General features: G+C 40.5%; 1 protein-coding gene across 7 annotated transcripts in view; it reads left to right on the plus strand.

Moving 5' to 3' along the window:
* Window positions 1-20,238, plus strand: part of nav1b (neuron navigator 1b) — a 178,511-nt gene that overhangs the window by 59,739 nt on the left and 98,534 nt on the right. Inside the window, exon 1 of one of the 7 annotated variants that reach the window (XM_060919343.1) lies at window positions 14,944-15,298. The exons of the other annotated variants lie outside the window; for them this stretch is intronic. Within the exon in view, the coding sequence (XP_060775326.1) occupies window positions 15,234-15,298 (65 nt within the window). The 5' untranslated portion in view covers window positions 14,944-15,233. Of the gene's footprint in view, window positions 1-14,943; window positions 15,299-20,238 lie in introns of those variants that run through there. 7 annotated transcript variants of the gene reach the window in all.

Genomic DNA, 20,238 nt, shown 5'->3' on the forward strand with positions numbered 1-20,238 from the left:
CATCTGGGGATGAAAGAGGTCCTAGGGCCATTCTTGTCACTAAAACCCATCACACACTGGTTCATGCTGGAGCTTGCCCGAGAACGTTAGCAGAGCGTAGGTCAAGTACGTCAGCAAGGTCAAGCTGGAACATGACTTGACAGTTCACTTATTACTGAGACGTTCTATACAATGCTGAACGATTATTGTAATACCACTTTTGATTTATTTTTTTCCCGTAGACAGTGTTTTGATCAAGATGCTATATAAAGGAAGACATGAAATTATCTGTCCACAGAGAAAGATAAAATCATAAAAGGGATCCCAAGTGGCACAAAAGAAATATCAAAGTTTGAATCCCAAGATCACGAGTTTGAATCCCGATGATGCCGCAGCCATCTGTGACCAGGAGCCTAAGAGAGCAAGATTGGCCTGCGCTCTCAGGGAGGATGGGGTGGCAATTACGTCTTGCCAATCATGGGCGTCTCTAATCTCATGCTTATGGAGGTGGGCGGCTGGCGCTTTCCTCTGAGTGTGTTACACCACCTAACGTTACATGAGCTGCAATTCGGCTTGCATCACATGCCTCAGAGAAAGCGCATGATGACCTTCACCCTTCCTGGTTGGAGACCTATCTGGTGGGCGAGAACTGGCCATGACTACTGAGAAGAAATTTGGGGATTTTTTTTTTTTAATTATCATAAAAGTTAACAGTTATTATGAGTTATTCTCATCCAGTTCATTAACTCTATTGTCCTTGTTTTTTCTCTTCTCCCTTGTTGCGCTTTGTCTTTTTTGTATGTGACATTTTTAGACAGAAAGACAAAGGTAGAGTAGAGAATGCTGCTGTTTTCTCCGAAGAACTGCCTGATGAAATCCTCATACAGCGATTTTCCAGCCTAGTAATTAAAGAAAGAGGCAAAGACTAAACGCAGTACATCAGTGAAGCATAATGACAGAGAGCATCATCAGCATGAGTGCTGCGCTCTTGCAGTCTAAGTCTATTGTTTCTCTGGCCTTTTGCCACTTTGTTTTCAAATGAACATTGATTCTGCTCCCTTCGGAAAGAATCTATGGGTCAAATCAAGTTATTTCAAGACATAGGTGTTTGATTCAAAGTAAAGTATGCCAACTATTTTGGCCTGCTGTGGGGTTGAGGGTATTGCTGGGTTTCACGTGACGTCACATCCGCCTCATTAGTTATTCAAAACTTTAGCTGGTGGTCTACCAAAGCTCAGTTGACAAAGCGTTTGTACGGAGAAGGTGCATTGCTCGCATGAAAAATGCCTTACGCTTGCGTTGTTTTAGGTTGTTCGAATCGATCAAACCATGAAACTGATAAAAGTTTCTTCAGGGTTCCCCATGAACTAATAAAAAAGGGTGAACGAACACAAGATTTAACAAAAAGGCATCGAAAAAGGCGGCTTTTGAACCTCTCACTGAAATCGAAGGGAGCCGAGTCGACGCATGCTCGAGTTCGCAGTGATCACTTGGTGAAAGGTTTGTATCCCTCTCAGCTATGGCATTAGTGTTTTCCAAGTACTTTTCTTGCTATGTGTCGTTATTTTATCGTACTTTTTTTTTTAGTCATGAAGCGCTAAAGTCCCCAGATGTTTCTTTGTTTACTCCTCACAAAGTCCATATGCATGAAGGTCGCAACAAATTCTTACCCAGCCGTACAATTACAATGCGCCGTGATCACTTCTCCGTCTTGTTTAACTAAGATCCAGGTCTTTAAAGGGCTTTCTGATGATCTTTGTGAATGATTTACCTGAGAGATAAGAGCCAACACAAGTGAGAATCAAGCCAGCTGCTGTTTGTTTACACTTCAACTTGCAGCGCTTCGTTGTAAAGACATGAACGAAAAACTTTTTTAAGGATTCATTCAGCAGTGACTTGATGCCGAGGTCCTTTACCCAGCCGCATGCAAAACAGTTGTAAGCCTCCATTAGGGTTGCCAACTTTCTCATATCCAAACGAGGGACACTTTGTTCCGGGTGCGGACAAGTACCGGTACAGGCCCTGTACGCGCCCCCCAGCGCCCCCAAATAGTTACCAATCGCCTTTAGGTGAGGGTTTCAAATGGTGGCCACTACAAATTCATTTCTAAAATAGAGCTTTTAAAAATTAATAGACCAATTAATGGATATTTTTAAGTAACTTAATGCAAAATAACAAACAATTCTAATATTATTGTCTCATTTTTCTCTTTTAAACTTTGGCCAAATAATTCATCAGGCCATATTTATGAAGGCAATGTCATAACCTGAAAAAGTATTTGCTGTAGCTTTAAAACCCTGATATTTGCTTAATTGTCCATTTGAAAACCCTAAGAACCTTCTGCAATGCTTCATAGCAGAAGAAGAAGAGAGAAAGACATCACAAAGGCAGGAGTGAGGCAGAAAAGCTCCCCTTCTATAGGCTGAGGTCTATCCTGTTTCGGAAGTTTTTTTAAGCTATCTGCTATCCTTATCGAACAGTTAGGCTGTATCCACTGGCTGCACCATCTGCTCTAGTTTAATTTGATGCCTATTTTGTCAGTATAGCTTAAAAATTCAGGATATGGCAGCCTTTGACAGTGAATGATTTTAAATCGCAGATGACCGCGACTCGCGGTAATAGCGCTTCTCACGGCAATAACGCGATTTGCACCACAGCATTGGAGTGAGGGGCAGGATCTGTCCCTGACGGGACAAATTAAAATTACCCAAAAAACGGGATGTCCTGCCCAATACGGGACAGTTGGCAACCCTAGCCTCCATACTCTTCCATGCTTTCATCTGTTTTGCGGTGTAGAAGGACGTCTGCAACACCAGATAGTTTGAGATGTTGGGGAACTCGACTGAAGGGTAGTTTTCGAGATTGTGTGACAAATCCTTCTTTCCCAGACTGTAGGGGTCGATTCCATTGCACATAGCAATCTAATGAATATATCTAAAGCGAGCCGTGGCTTCTAGATTACGAGCGTACTCTGATAAGTTATCGCTAGTTGTTTGCACTACGGCAGCCGTTTTGGTTTGCTAGACCACCAGCTGTTTTACCGGAAGTGAAATCGCTAAGAAAAGTCACGTGACTGAAACCCAGCAAAAAGTGCATTAAGTTTGTTGGCTTAAGACAGTCACTGTTTCACCAGTGTAAAGAAAAAGACACTGTTCTGAGAGAGCCTACAGTAATCAGAGGCACACCCCAAAGCAAAATATTACTTCATGATCCTGAATACAGGCTCATTAATAAAGATTTAGCGTCACCACTTGGACACACAAAGCACATTTACAAAGTTATAAAAACATCATTTGCCTTATAATGAAAGCACATACGCTGAAAATGTTTTTGCCCGGATATATGTGCTTTGTGTTAGCAGTAAGTAATGAGGTCTGATGTGTGAGTGTGTTGTGCAGTCTGTGCTTCTTTGCACTCATGTTTGCTTTTAATTCAACTTTAATCATATAACCCACTGTGTGATCAAATAATATAAAGTTATTTTTGCTCTGGATATATTACATTATGTAAGAAGCAAAACATTATTACTTTGAATACTAGTAACAGTTGTAATGGATCTCGTGGGTTTGTTGTGCTAGCTACAGTTTTGAGGATTTTTTTTTTTCGTAAAAGCGAAATGATGATGGAGTGGCCCTGATGAGACTGCTATAGTAACTCACAGACAGTGCAGTGTCAGGAGGATTAGGTTGTTATTTGCGGGAAACTCCATTACATCATTCAACAGCTCAGATACATCACCATCACAATCACGTTGCAAGTTTAGGCACAAGAGAAGTAAGACTCCATGATGATAAGCAAGAGCTGGTAACCAATCAGGGGAAAGAACGAGTCTAAACAAACCAAACACGAGTCACAGTGAGAGTTAATACAATACTGTAAGAGGAAAATGGATTTAGGAGTAATACAGTGGTGCTTGAAAGTTTGTGAACATTTTAGAATTTTCTATATTTCTGCATAAATATGACCTAAAACATCATCAGATTTTCACACAAATCCTAAAAGGAGATAAAGAGAACCCAATTAAACAAATGAGACAAAAATATTATACTTGGTCATTTATTTATTGAGGAAAATGATCCAATATTACATACCTGTGAGTGGCAAAAGTATGTGAACCTTTGCTTTCAGTATCTGGTGTGACCCCCTTGTGCAGCAATAACTGCAACTAAACGTTTCCGGTAACTATTGATCAGTCCTGCACACCGGCTTGGAGGAATTTTAGCCCATTCCTCCATACAGAACAGCTTCAACTCTGGGATGTTGGTGGGTTTCCTCACATGAACTGCTCACTTCAGGTCCTTCCACAATGTTTTGATTGGATTAAGGTCAGGACTTTGACTTGGCCGTTCCAAAACATTAACTTTATTCTTCTTTAACCATTCTTTGGTAGAACAACTTGTGTGTTTAGGGTCGTTGTCTTGCTGCATGACCCACCTTCTCTTGAGATTCAGTTCATGGACAGATGTCCTGACATTTTCCTTTAGAATTCACTGGTATAATTCAGAATTCATTGTTCCATCAACGATGGCAAGCTGTCCTGGCCCAGATGCAGCAAAACAGGCCCAAACCATGATACTACCACCACCACGTTTCACAGATGGGATAAGGTTCTTATGCTGGAATGCAGTGTTTTCCTTTCTCCAAACATAACGCTTCTCATTTAAACCAAAAAGTTCTATTTTGGTCTCATCCATCCACAAAACATTTTTCCAATAGCCTTCTGGCTTGTCCACGTGATCTTTAGCAAACTGCAGACGAGCAGCAATGTTCTTTTTGGCGAGCAATGGCTTTCTCCTTGCAACCGTGCCATGCACACCATTGTTGTTCAGTGTTCTGAACTCCCAAGACCGAGGTCTCTTAACTTCCTGTTAGTGATCATGAATGACTACAGCTGGTAGCTTCTCTGTGCCTTCATAAAAATGGTTTGTTTACAGCACTCATTGGATTGACTAACACACAGTAAAATGGGAAAGTCCAAGGAGCTCAGTGCAGATCTGAGAAAGAGGATCACAGATACAGTATACACAACTACAGAATCTCTCTTGGAGCCATTTCTAAACAACTGCAAATTCCAAGATCAGTTCAAACATTTGTATCCAAGTTATTGTGAGATGTAGTCACGTTGCCAAGCCACTTTGCTTCACCCTCAGCTGAAAGGAAGTTGGTTTGGATGGTCAGAAACAATCTGGGAACCACCATGGCACAGCCCTGCCATGAACTGGAAGCTGATGGATCACTGTCTACAGTTCAGATCACCATGGACTAAGAGGCTTCTATCCAAGAAATAACCCCCTGCTCCAAAATTGACACCTTCAAGCTTAACTAAAGTTTGAAGTTGACCACATGGACAAAGAAAAAGCCTTCTGGAGGAAACCTGTATGGTCAGATGAGACAAAGATTGAGTTGTTTGGCCACAATGACCACCATGTACAGAGGGACACTGTACCAGCTGGTGGTGGTGGTAGGATCATCATGCTCTGGGGCTGTTTTGCTGCCAGTGGAACTGGTTTATTGCACAAAGTGGATGGAATAATGAAGAAGGAGGACTACCTCAGAATTCTTCAGCATAAACCATCAGAAACTTGAACACGACTTGGTACTTGGGAGTTACAACAGGACAATGAACCCAAACACACATCAGAGCTGGTTGTGGAGGATAAAGCAGGCTAACATTAAGCTTAAAACAAGTCCTAACTTCAACCCTATTGAAAATATATGGACCATGCTTATAAGTCGAGTCCATGCCAAGAAAAAAAAAATAATTGAGCTCTACTAGTTCTACTATGAAGAGTTGTGAAATATCCAACCAGAATTCTGCCAGAAGCTTGTTCATGGTAAACAAAAATGTTGGGTCAAGGTGAATCTTGTGAAGAGACATTTTACCAAAATATTAGGCGTGCTAGATGTATAATTTTGTCCTTGTGTTGATTTCAGAAAATTAAAACTCATCTCATCTCATTATCTCTAGCCGCTTTATCCTTCTACAGGGTCGCAGGCAAGCTGGAGCCTATCCCAGCTGACTACGGGCGAAAGGCGGGGTACACCCTGGACAAGTCGCCAGGTCATCACAGGGCTGACACTTAGACACAGACAACCATTCACACTCACATTCACACCTACGGTCAATTTAGAGCCACCAGTTAACCTAACCTGCATGTCTTTGGACTGTGGGGGAAACCGGAGCACCCGGAGGAAACCCACGCTGACACGGGGAGAACATGCAAACTCCACACAGAAAGGCCCTCGCCGGCGACGGGGCTCGAACCCGGACCTTCTTGCTGTGAGGCGACAGTGCTAACCACTACACCACTGTGCCACCGAAAATTAAAACTTGTGCACCAAATTCTAGTGTTTTTTTTTTTAATTAAAGATGCATGCTGTACAATCATTCTGCCACAGAAAAAGAACAGTTCAAAGAAATTACTGAAAGCCCAAATATTGCCATGACATTCATATCCAAGATGACATTCATGTTACTGTATGTAAATTTCTGACCACAACTGTACCCAAGCCAACACAGCAGCATACTGTAAGATTACAGTGGCGCACCTGTGATAGTTGGCTCGTTCATCTGGTACTCAGTAACTGTAACAGTCACATTGATATGCACCATAATGTTAAAATAAAACTCCTCTAATACTAAAAACTAATACTAAAGGAACAGGAGCATGGACTTATACGTATGTATAGTCAGAGTCATGTACACCAATCAGTCATAACATTATGACTACTGACAGTTGAACTGAATTACATTGATTATCTCGTTACAAAGGCACCTGTCAAGGGGTGGGATATATTAGGCAGCAAGAGAACAGTCAGTTCTTGAAGTTGATGTGTTGAAAGCAGGAAAAATGGGCAAGCGTAAGGATCTGAGTGACGTTGACAAGGGCCAAATTGTGATGGCTAGATGACAGAAGAGCTACTGTACCACAAACTGCTGAAAAAGTTAATGCTGACACCTTCTGTTTCAGCCAGCATTAACTTTTTCAGCAGTTTGTGCTGCAGTTGCTCTTCTGTGGGATTGAACCCTATGGGCTAGCCTTTGTGCCTCATGCAAATCAACAAGCCTTCAACACCCATGACCTTGTCACCGGTTCACCAGTTGTCCTTCCTTGGACCACTTTTAGTAGGTACTGACTACTGCATACTGGGAACACCCCACAGGATGTACCATTTTAGAGATGCTGAGACCCAGTCATCTCGCCATCACGATTTGGCCCTTGTCAGAGTCGCTCAGATCCTTACGCTTGCCCGTTTTTCCTGATTCCAACACATCAACTTCAAGAACTGACTGTTCTCTTGCTGCCTAATATATCCCACCCATTGAAAGGCACCATTGTAATGAGATAATCAATGTAATTCACTTTACCTGTCAGTGGTCATGATGTTGCGGCTGATCAGTGTAGACTTGGGCCGTGTCTGAAACTGCTTACTACTATACTGAACAGAGGTGGGTTTCCCAAAATCAGAAAGACCATCGTTAAATAGTAGAGCAAGCATCAAAATGAACGCTCTTTCTGGCGGCACGGTGGCGTAGTGGTTAGCACTGTCGCCTCACAGCAAGAAGGTTCTGGGTTCGAGCCCAGCGGCCGACGGGGGCCTTTCTGTGTGGAGTTTGCATGTTCTCCCCATGTCTGCGTGGGTTTCCCCCAAAGACATGCAGTTAGGTTAGGTAAACATGGGACAGCCTTGGGCTGGAGTGCCCAAGAGTGGCAGCGCACACGTACACAGCAGCTTTGCTCTCCTTTGATGAACTAAATTTCATTGTACATTTGTGCAGTGACAATAAAGGCATTCTATTCTATTCTCTCCTAGTTAAGATGCTCTTAGCGTTAAGAGGCTTTTGGGAAACCCTCCTCAGTTCAGTAGTCAGTACACCTTTGGGGTCAATATGATTTAGTCATACTACTTAGAGCATGTTATGCAGTTTGGGAGAAAATCTTCCATCCTGTAGCTTTCGATTTGTATGAGGATAGAGGTGTGATAATAAGGTGGTGAATACCATGATGAAATATTTCTTTGAAGTTGTCGCCATGGTTACAAGACTATTCGAGAAAAGGAATTGGCTCCGTTTACCATGTAGACAGTGGCCATTCCAGTCATTTCTGCCTACACTGTAGTATTACTACATATTTTCTCCCAGTAAATGTGGTTATCATTCCCAGCCACAATCAGAACAAGTTAGCGATCACAAATTACTCTTCGCTACTGTTGGGATTTAAAAATGCATGTGCTTTAAATGAGTGTTTGTGCATTTCAGCGGGTTGCAGCAACACTCCGGATATATTAAATCTATACCTGTATTTAATTCAGCACTGACAAAATCCCACTCTGTTTTTACAAGCCAGGTTTAGTGAAAACAGGCCTCCTTGTTTGTTTGCGTTTTGTTTTACACTTCCTGCCCACCCCTATGCCCATGTATCTCTCTGTACAAGAATAATAAACGTTCATAATCGCTTATGAATTTGCTTTTCTACGATGGACGACTTTAGTTTTTAAACCAGAAGTGTTTGTCTATGACTGTGTTAATAATTAGGCTTTTTAAGCATTTTAATATAGAAGCAGACGACTAAGTCATATCATAAGTCGAATAATGTGTGTATTTGTGTGGAGTATATAATGTAGTAGTGTATGGTTTGGTATTCTACCTCTGTATTAATATGTGTAGAATTTGCTCCTTACCATAGTTTTTTTTTTCACAAAATGTTATAATCCTCAGTCTTCTGCATTTTGCATTTCTGTCGGTTGAGGAACAAAACTGTCAGAAACATATGGTGTGTGGCGGTTATGTTTCTCAGTAACAGCTGAATGGTGGGCGCAATAAGCAGAGCTGATAAGAGGATCTAGTAGCTGTTATACAAAGTCAAACTGATAATGAACAATAAAAGAGACAGTCTTGTGGGAGATAATCAGCCCAACAGTCTCTGCACAAAACCACAGCTTATTAAAGTAAATGCATGCATACTGTAATTAATATGGCTTTGGTGGTGATGCTGCTGCTGAGGTTTGACAATAATGAAGATAAGAATTATTAGCCATCCTTCACCAATTATAATTACATTGTCAAATGCAAAGCTAAAGATTTTTATTATTAATAATAATAATAATAATAATAATAATGGCGGCATGGTGGTGTAGTGGTTAGCGCTGTCGCCTCACAGCAAGAAGGTCCAGGTTCGAGCCCAGCAGCCGACGGGGGCTTTTCTGTGCAGAGTTTGCATGTTCTCCCCGTGTCCACGTGGGTTTCCTCCGGGTGCTCCGGTTTCCCCCACAGTCCAAAGACATGCAGGTTAGGTTAACTGGTGGCTCTAAATTGACTGTAGGTGTGAATGTGAGTGTGAATGGTTGTTTGTCTCTATGTGTCAGCCCTGTGATAACCTGGCGACTTGTCCAGGGTGTACCCCGCCTTTCGCCTGTAGTCAGCTGGGATAGGCTCCAGCTTGCCTGCAACCCTGTAGAACAGGATAAAGCGGCTAGAGATGATGAGATGAGATAATAATAATAATAATAATGCTTCACCATAAGAAGGTTCTGAATATGTTTCCTGAAGATCTGTAATAAAGTAATGAAGCAGAACAGGCAGGTTTTGGCTTTGACTCTCCCAAAAAAAAAAAAAGGAAGGGAGGGAGTTCCTTGTTTGAACACTGGGTGTCGCTATCATGTAAAACCGGATCTAAAATCTGATCAGATCCCCATCTCTTACTTCCCCCTTCTTCAGAATGTTAACAAGGTTGTAAGCATCATTTTAAACAAGCTTTTGGGCTTATGGCAGCACATAGGGTTGCATAGGCCTGTTAGTTGCTTCTTTATTGTAGCTGTTACAGTACAGATAGGCCATGGCATGTGACACCATATATATGTGTTTCTCCATCTGGCTCCTAATAAGAACGGTTTGGACAGCTTGTCTTAGACGAAGGCAAACATTTCTGGGTCATTGCCTTTGGTCAAGCCTCTCCGGCTGTGTGTGAGGAGTGGTTGTAATAGGCAGATGTGCCTGTGTTTATCTGAACACCAACAACACTGATAAACAGCTCAGATTACATCTAGTTTTATGTATTCATGCATGTTGTTTTTGTTTTTCTTTCATCTTATAGATTTGTACTGATGGCCTACAGGTCGACTATAAATATAGTCTGACAGTCTTAGTGTGTTTTCACCAGTGTTGGGCATGTTACTTGCAAAAAGTAATTAGTTATAGTTACTAGTTACTTTTCCCAAAAAGTAACTGAGTTAGTAACGGAGTTACTTTGTCATAAAAGTAACTAATTACCAGGGAAAGTAATTATTCCGTTACATTTTGCCCCCCCCCCCCCCCCCCCCAAAAAAAAAAAAATCAAATTCAATTAGTGTAATCATAATAAAAGTGAATGTTAAATGTGTTTAATGACTGAAATGGACACTTAACAGAACCAGTTAGTAACATTATCTACACTATATTAATATATTTGTGGGACAATGTGAGATAAGACATCTATCAAATTTAATATATTTTTGTAGTTATTAAAATTATGTTACTAATTACTGGCCACTGACGAGGACAAACGCTTTGTTCCTTGACATAATGTGCATTGCACGTAGACATTTTTGCCTTTTATTTCAAGTAATGAAAAGTAATGGCTGTATTTCCAATGTGAAAATGCAGTGCTGGGCTGACCGCTCGCCATCGCGGTGTCTTCTGATTGAAAGTGTGCGCAGCAGTGCAGGAGGCCTACGTATGTTGTTCAAATCTACTCTGATTGGCTTACTGTGCCGTTGTCTCGCGTCTCCCCGCCCCACACGAAAGCAGAGTAAAGAAAGGCTGAACGAGCAGCGTGCCAGATGAAAACAGCTTTAATAAAGTAACACATACTATTTTATTGTAAGTAACGGGAACGGCGTTATAACGATGTAAAAAGTAATTAGTTAGATTACTCGTTACTAAAAAAAGTAATGCCGTTAGTAATGCCGTTTATTTCTAACGCCGTTATTCCCATCACTGGTTTTCACATAGTTATTTTTAAATGAATCATACTTAGTCCGGATGGCATGGTGGCAGAGGTGGACAAAGTACCCAACTTCATTACTTAAGTCAAAGTACAGATCCCACTGGTCAAATGTTACTCCGATACAAGTGAAAGCTGTACAGTCATATTTTTAATTAAGTTAAAGTACTGAAGTACTTGCTTTTAAAAATACTTAAGTATTAAAAGTACATTTTCTGTCAACGCATCACAACGCTAACGCCTCTGAAACAACCGACTGGATTTACTGACTCGCTTGTAGAACCTGTAGAATAAACACCTTTAAACAAATAAACACAGATTTCTACATTCTGTTTATTTGGCAAGATTATGCTAAAACATATTTCTGAAAGGACTTCAGATAAGTTAACGTTATTCATGTTAGCGTAACTCTGTTTGTACATGCTAACTAACAGCGTCCAAGTTAACTAGCTGTGTGTAAACGTTAGCCGTGGACAAGGTGACGGCAACTTGGAGGACAAATCCATAGAAAGTCATTTGACTAACCAGACTGCACAGCTATTGCAATGTTATCGCTAGCTCTAAAAGCACAGACAACTTCATTGTAAGCTTTCTCTTGGAATAAAACGCTTATATACCTCAATATGCTTCCGCAGGTTGTACGGCAAGTTTTTATAGGCCGTGACATGGTTTGTTTCAGGCAAACAAAGCAAACAATTAAAACAAAATGAATCTTTAATCCTTTCAGAAAACTGAAACATGGGTTCTAGTTATGGCCATGGGTGCATGTGCAGAAGAACCGCCTCCTTCCATTCTGCTATCAACTGATTGTGTTCAAATAATACTGCTGATAAATCACTGAACTTGATTTTATACAGTCTATGGACATGACGTGACCCTAGTGATTACTGATCTTTTTTTTTTTTTAGGTGACACTGAGAAAGCCTGTCACATTTTAGAAAAGAAAAGAAAAAACGTCCACTTTCCATCCATTATCTGTAGCCGTTTATCCTGTTCTACAGGGTCACAGGCAAGCTGGAGCCTATCCCAGCTGACTACGGGCGAAAGGCGGGGTACACCCTGAACAAGTCACCAGATCATTGCAGGGCTGACACACAGAGACACACAGCCATTCACACTCACATTCACATCTACGGTCAATTTAGAGCCACCAATTAGCCTAACCTGCATGTCTTTGGACTGTGGGGGAAACCAGAGGACCCGGAGGAAACCCACACAGACAACATGCAAACTCCATACAGAAAGGACCTCGTTGGCCACTGGGCTCAAACCCAGAACCTTCTTGCTGTGAGGCAACAGTGCTAACCACTACACCACCCTGCCGCCGCTAGCGTAACCTATTGGACTATATCAAATTTACAATCCAAAATGTCAAAATCTAAAACTTAAACTACTATATTTACCATAAATCTTCAAAAAAGGCTAAATTGCATCTTAAAAAAAAACTTTAAAACCCATAACAACAAAATAATGCAAACTGTTGTTGTTGACTCCCTATGCACTATGCTTGTGATTGTGAGTTCATGCTTATCTCAGTAGAGTGGCTTATGACATGATCTTAAAAGTCCTAGTTCAATCTCATCTCATTATCTGTAGCCGCTTCATCCTGTTCTACAGGGTCGCAGGCAAGCTGGAGCCTATCCCAGCTGACTACGGGCGAAAGGCGGGGTACACCCTGGACAAGTCGCCAGGTCATCACAGGGCTTACACATAGACACAGACAACCATTCACACTCACATTCACACCTACGGTCAATTTAGAGTCACCAGTTAACCTAACCTGCATGTCTTTGGACTGTGGGGGAAACCGGAGCACCCGGAGGAAACCCACGCGGACACGGGGAGAACATGCAAACTCCACACAGAAAGGCCCTCGCCGGCCACGGGGCTCGAACCCGGACCTGTGAGGCGACAGCGCTAACCACTACACCACCGTGCCGCCTATTATTATTATTATTATTGCCTAATTACTTAAACTCAATACAGTAATTGTCACATAGTGTCTCTATTGCCTCTAGTCATGTTGCCACCTAACACTGCTTGCTTGGTCATAGGACCAGATGCACCCATTAAATAATTTTTTCACCATGTGTTGTTTGTTTGTTTGTTTGTTTGTTTGTTTGTTTGTTTGTTTGTTTGTTTGTTTTTGTTGTTCTTTTTTTGTGGAGTGAAAGAAAACTGCAGCCACATATGAACAGCAAGTCTTGCATTCTTAAGCTATAAAGGAAAACATGGCGTGTGCTTCAACCACTTTGTTTTTGCAAGACACGAACCAAGCAGGTCAAAAAATAAACCACAAATGAACCATATTGGGACCGTCTTTAAGCACGGTTCGCTTGTGGACCATTTGTTGTGTTCATGTATGGGCAAAAAAAAATTAAAAATGCTGAGTCATCATTCAAAATTGGACCAAGTGTGAAAACTCCTTTATTTATCCTTGTTTTCAAGGTACTTTTACATGTGATACGAGTCTTGTGATGCTTTCTGTTTCCACACAAAATGACCGTGGTGACTTGAGGCGATGAGTTAAGTCCAATCCTCGTACCCTCAACACGTTCTTACTGTCCCTATTGAGATGCATACATCCAGAGTGTGAATCATCATGGGCCACACACAGGATGTGTATTTGTGTGTTAGACGTGGTCAGCAGGGTAATCACGACACAAGGGGGAGAGGGAAACAGTCTGAAGCTCTACTTGAGCAGTTTGGGTATCGTACTTATGAGTCCAACATGCACATCAACCATAAATAAACCACAACGAACCATATTGGGACCGTCTTTAAGCACGGTTCGCTTGTGGACCATTTGTTGTGTTCATGTATGGGCAAAAAAAAATTAAAAATGCTGAGTCATCATTCAAAATTGGACCAAGTGTGAAAATTCCTTTATTCATCCTTGTTTTCAAGGTACTTTTACACAACTGTGAATGATATGAATCTTGTGATGCTTTCTGTTTACACACAAAATAACCATGGTGACTTCAGGCTATAGGCTAAGTCCAATCCTCGTACCCTCAACACTGTCCCTATTGAGATGCATACCGTACATCCAGGGTGTGAATCATCATGGGCCACACACAGAATGTGTATTTGAGTGTTTAATCACCACACCAGAAGGAAACAGTTGGGCAGTTTAAATACTTATAAGTCCAACATATGCAAGCTAACTCCTAAAAACATTGTGGCTAACATTTCATCCACTTTCCATTGGCGATACTTTATACATTCATCTACATTCCCTTTTTCTTGTACCACTTTCTTGTGGAGATCACCGGGTCCATATTCGGAGTAAAATCTCTTCCCGGTCTCCCCGCTGAAGTCTCACAGACAGGGAGAAAACATCCCCTTCAAAGATGCCCGGTGACGAATGTGTGGAAAGCCTTGTTGCATTATCCCAAGTCTAGCGTGAACTGTCGTCTGGAAAAACCATTACGCCTCACTATTACTGTCCTAGTCTAAATGTTTAATGTGATGACCAGGATTAAAGACCTCCTGTGATCCCTCTGCAGCCTGTTTTGTGGAGAATGAGTGTTTGGTTGACATGGGAGAGCAAAAGGGAAGTGTTTCTTCTGCTGCTCCAAGTTCCTCATTCCAAAAATCTCACTTGTGCAATTACAAAGGGGCACTGTGTTTCAGTCCACAAACATAGCTTGTTGCGAATAAAGCTGACTGGCACAGATGGGACCGGTTGTACTAGTTTGTGTGTAGTATACGCTATCTCAGGACTGTTAAAAACTTGCCTTCCCATCTGTCCACCTTGGCATGAGGAAGCCCTTTGTGTTCCCCTTCAGGAGGGCTTTATCAGACATAATTGTCGAGTTCGGATAATAAATATGTTTCCGCTCGAATGTAGACGCACAAGATATGATGGTGACGAGCTCATTGTTGATGTTGTTATTTTTCCATGATCATCCTAAGCTTCCAAAGTGAGCATTGGTGCCAAACACTGAACACAGTGAAGTGAATGATTGATTGGAGAGTGGATGTCAAGTAGGTTTACACAGCCTGTATTGATCACTTTGGTGTTGGAGACTTTAAACTCGTTGGATAAGCAGTGTGATACATCTGGGTACAATTAAAGGAGAAAGAGAGGTGGAGACCGACGTGGTGGACATGTCTGGGGGTGTCGCCCATACACACACACACACACACACACAGAAAGAGAGAGAGAGAGAGTAACAGAGAGCGGATAGATCACTTCTCTGACTGAACTGTTTGAATGGAAGCGATTTGAACTCAAACCCAACCGTCGGATTATTTAAATTAGTGAAGATGAGCGCACGTGCTGACGTCCATCCCATAAGACCGCGTCTCAACAGGACAGCGTTACATTTCATGTGAGTAAAACAAGTTTGAAAGAAATGTTTTCATAAACTTTAGGGGTTTTTTTTCTTTTAAAAGAAGTGTTAAACTGTACATCCTCGCCTGCTTTACTGTATAGACGAGCACTGGTTTGCTACAAACATGTAAATACAGTCAAACTCAGCTGTGTTTATAATAGTGTTTATAAGCTGCTCAAATACACGTTCTCTGTGGGACATTTTTATACATTTTTATGCTTTTTTGCTGCTTGGTTATGTTTTAAACCCCTGTGTAGGCTGTTACTGTATATACGGCTTGTTTAAGCCGTTATGATAATCACAACAGTGTCAGTGTTTGCATAAAGCTGGAGATAAAGTATGAGGTTAGTTTCAGTTCCTCATTCACTTTAGCTCCATATGTTCATTTTATAAATGAGGGGAAATGGGCAGCTCTTCTACATGATATGGAACAGTTAGTACCAGTTGGAGAATATTTCTCTTTTCCAAAATGAAATAGAAAAAAAAAACTAAATATGACTCCTATAATCATATATTTTCCTTCTTAAAGCCTTCAGTGAGTCTTACACCAGCACATCTTTACCTCTAGTGACTGTCTAATGATACCAGGACATACATATATATATATATATATATATATATATATATATATATATATATATATATATATAAAATGTTGAGCTCAACATTCATTTTGGATTAAAGCTGTTATTTTTAAACTAGAGCGGCGGCTACAATTATCGACACCTTTAATGATCTTTTGGCCATTTGGAAAAGTAAAAAAGTCTTTCAGTATGTAAATTGTGCATGAATAATTACTTAAACTTCCACACTGGGGAAAAAACGAGTTGATTCCTGATTAATTAGCATATCAAATCACGTGACACTATTCCACAATTATCAACATCCAGATGATTGTTTAGATAAAAAAAAAAAATCAGTATGTGGTATTAAGTTAACAAAACAGTTTTTATTTAAAGTTTGTTTTACATAGACTTGTATTTAGTACAAAATTTCTTTTATATAAATATATACTTACCCCACTTACCCTAACCCCACCTCTCCCCCCTTTCCCTCCCTCCCCCTTCCTCATATCTTATTCTTTTATATTTGTATATGTAAATACTTAATTTATTTTAATTTATCTAGAAATTTTCTCTATTTCTTTTATCTGTTTATCTGTAATGATGCTGCTGGAATCTTAATTTCCCTGAGGGAACCCGCCCAAAGGGATCAATAAATTTTTATCTAATCTAATCTAATCTAATCTAATCTAATCTAATCTAATCTAATCTAAGGATGTCCACGTTTATGTAAATGAGGAAGTAATTCTAATGTTTGTAAACAAATGAACTGATAATGTTTAACCTGTCAGAAAATCTTTTTTGTTCCACTTTCTAAGTATTTTTGTAGATCACATTTTGTAAATCATTCATTGTTGATTGTATTAATTTCTAGTTTTGTAGTTTACCAACTGACATTGTAACCACATGAAAGTCCAGGTCAAAGGTCGCATGTCATTCCTCAAACCAAAATATAAAATGTCTACTGATATTGTAATATGTGGTAGATATTTACAACAAACTGAAAAAAAAAATCTGAATGGAATAGAAAAATCTGAATATTTCACGCATGTAATTTTTTTATATACTAGGAATTTAATTCTGGTCTAATTCTATTTATTGCAATCAGATTCCAAATACTCTATAAACATTACATTCTGCTATGAATCAGAAAAAATATTATCATAAATCACAGCACTTTTATTTTTTTAAAGTACTTCATCTACTTCACCAATGTTACACAAAGATCGATCCATAACAGTTGTAAATGTCGCTTAATTCCACAGGGTGTCGATATGGTGGACACCGGTGAAAGTGATCGCTATTATCGACACCTCACGTGACTTCTCAAACGCACGTTCAGATACAAAATGGTGACTGTTAAATGAAAGAATAAGAAACAAAGTAGGTTTTGATAAGAATATCATGAAATATCGGTGAATTTGATCAGTAAAAACATGTCCATGATCTTTCCACCATGCTTACCTGCGATGATAATGTCCGGGTTTTTCTCAGTTTGCTGATCGTGCTAAAAAATTCCATTTCAGGTAACGAGCTGTCATCAGACGACAAGATCAAAGGTTGAGGCGGGTCTTCCAGTTGATTAATTAACCAATAATAACTGTTGTAACTGAAACTCACCTTTGTAAAATAGTTTTTTATTGGTAAATCTGAAAAGGTGTTGATAATTATGGACTGTCAATAATTGTAGCCACCGCTCTATATAGCATTCAGAAAAGTTTTCTGTTCGGTGTGTTGTCATAGTCTATGTCTAGATAAGGAATAAAACACTTCAGGAAGGAGAAGTCTTTATTTGTCACATGTACACAAGCACAGCGAAATTCCTCCTCTGCGTTTAACCCATCTGAAGCAGTGAACACATAAGTGAGCCATGAGCACACACACATACCCAGAGCAGTGGGCAGCTGTACTACAGCACCCAGGGAGCAGTTGGGGGTTCAGTGCCTTGCTCAAGGGCACTTCAGCCATGATACAGAGGGAGGGGAAAGTGCTGTTCATTCACTCAACTCCCCTCACATTTTTCCTGCCGGTTCTGGGAATTGAACCGGCGACCCTTTCGGCCTTTCTTGAACCTTCAGGCCAGGGGCGTCGCCAGAAATTTTGGGCCCCATGAAAGATTAGAATTTTGGGCCCCCCAACTTTGCCCACCCTCGTCACAATTGCACTATTGTCATTATTTGACTTTTGATAGCCCATGGACCTTGAGTTTGTGACTTTATTACATTTTATGCATTAACCTACCAGAGACTAGATGAAAACTGCTCAGTGACTAATTCTGGTGCATTTACAATCACAAATGAAAATTCAAGATTTTGCATTTAATTTTGATCAATTATGTACGTATTTCTTCATATGTTGTAACCTCTATCCCTCTTTTGTGTGTGCTGCGCTTTCTCCAGCTCCTCAATTTGAAACCAATGGTTTAGAACGTGTGAACATTCCACACACGTAACCATGTCAAACGCTTGACTGGTGTCCGTTATTAGCAACACTTTAATCTAGCAAACTGTATATGGTGCTCGCTCATTAAAAACTTCAATCTTAAAGCATTTATGGGTTGTATTGCTGCTTACCTCCTTCTCCAAAGGGGGGGTTCAGTGGTTTGGTAGGGCGGAGGTCCCCCTGAGGCTGAATCTGTGCATATTTAGGGCACCCCATTAGTTATGAAACTGGTTATTAGCACTAGTTATTACAGTAGCACCAGCATAACGTAATATTTCATCTTGTTTATCACACAAGTCAGTTCAGTTATTAAAATGGAAAAAATGTCACTGTACAAACTGTAAAAGTGTTCTCTTGATAAGCTAATCCAACCACATTCATACTGTTCATTTACCATTCACTAATATTTTGAACACACGTGAGCGATAGCTACCTTTCTTTGGGAAAAACTGAGTGACCAGTTGCCTGCCTCTCCGGTCCCTCTCAGCTTTCAGCTGCCTTTCTTTACGTTTTTGACAGCCACTCTTCATATTTAGCGATCATAGACTGTACGCACTCCACTGCTGGCTGGCTGGCTGCTGCACCGCAACACAGCAGCAAGTAGCGTTGCACTGATCAGCACACAGATTTAACACATCGCGCTTCTACCAGAACTGGACCGTACCATTTCGCAAAAGGGGGAGGGTTAAATGACAATATGTTGAAGAACTCAACCTTGTTCAATTAGCTCATTTTACCAGATGGAATATTGCATTGTTGTTATTTCAAAAGTCTTATTAAAATCATTAAAAGCATATTATCAGCCCCTTAAAGGGCCCCATGGCAGTGCTGGGCCCCTAGAATTGTTCTAACCTTCCCCCCCTGGCAGCGCCCATGCTTCAGGCCATGGCTGCCCTGTGAAAGAAAAATCATGGGTAGTGTGGCCTGATGCGAAGCACCACACTATGGATTATTCTCCTGTTACGACACACCTCTGAGTGTTTTACTCCTCTTAGACCACAGCGGTTTGCTAATGATTACAATCGTAAATGGATTAACAGATGACACACCACACATTTCAGCAATTTATAGTGACAAGTAATGTTGCAGAACATCTGTAAGACAAGTCAGTTCTTGTTACCATGCGGTAAAACAGTTGTTCCCAGTTTTTATCTCTCTTGAAGTTAATAAGACCAAAAAAATGCAGTTTGTCATGTTACAGAGAACCAGGAAAGCAGGAAGTCCTTTGTTTTGACGGAATGTAACTGACCATTACAAAGCGCTGACACCCGGGACTCCTTTCGTAAATGTTATAAACACCTACTTGTCACCATTTCAATCATGACACACTTTTCCTGGTCATAATAACAATCTATTTCTTTAATCCATTTACTACTGTGCTTCGATTATGTGGAGCGTCTGCTTTAAAAGTCCCTTTGAACGAGCTGTTACTGTAGAAACGAGAACGTATTAGAACAAGTGCATTAATATAAACCTTTGGTTTGATTTAATTTACAAAGTTAGAGCTGCTGTTGTAGATAATTAGTCCATTGGAGAATTCAGTAGCGCTGTGGTATAATGCTTTATAAACACAAAATCATAGGCTTTTTATAGAAAATCTTGCCTTTTGACTAAGATCCACAGCTGTGTTTTGTTGTTAATTGACATTTATTCACTACTATTTCCACTATTTTGTTGACACCCTGTAGTTTAAAGGGTCCTAACGTTAACCTGGATGTAATGCATCCTGGAGAGTTCTCAGAAACTTCCACTGCATTACTGCGCTAATCATTGAAGTGCTTGCTGTACAGGTTTAGAAAGATCTTTTACAGCTTGGACTTCAGCTTACTTGAAAGAAGGAAGCGTAGTAGTTTTGATTAAGTTGACGAAAACCAGAGAGGAATACAACAGCCAGACAAGTTCGTGTTTAAAATCTCCCAGGTCAGGGGAAAG

The sequence above is a fragment of the Neoarius graeffei genome, chromosome 4 (genome assembly GCF_027579695.1).
Source record: "Neoarius graeffei isolate fNeoGra1 chromosome 4, fNeoGra1.pri, whole genome shotgun sequence".
Taxonomy (NCBI): domain Eukaryota; kingdom Metazoa; phylum Chordata; class Actinopteri; order Siluriformes; family Ariidae; genus Neoarius; species Neoarius graeffei.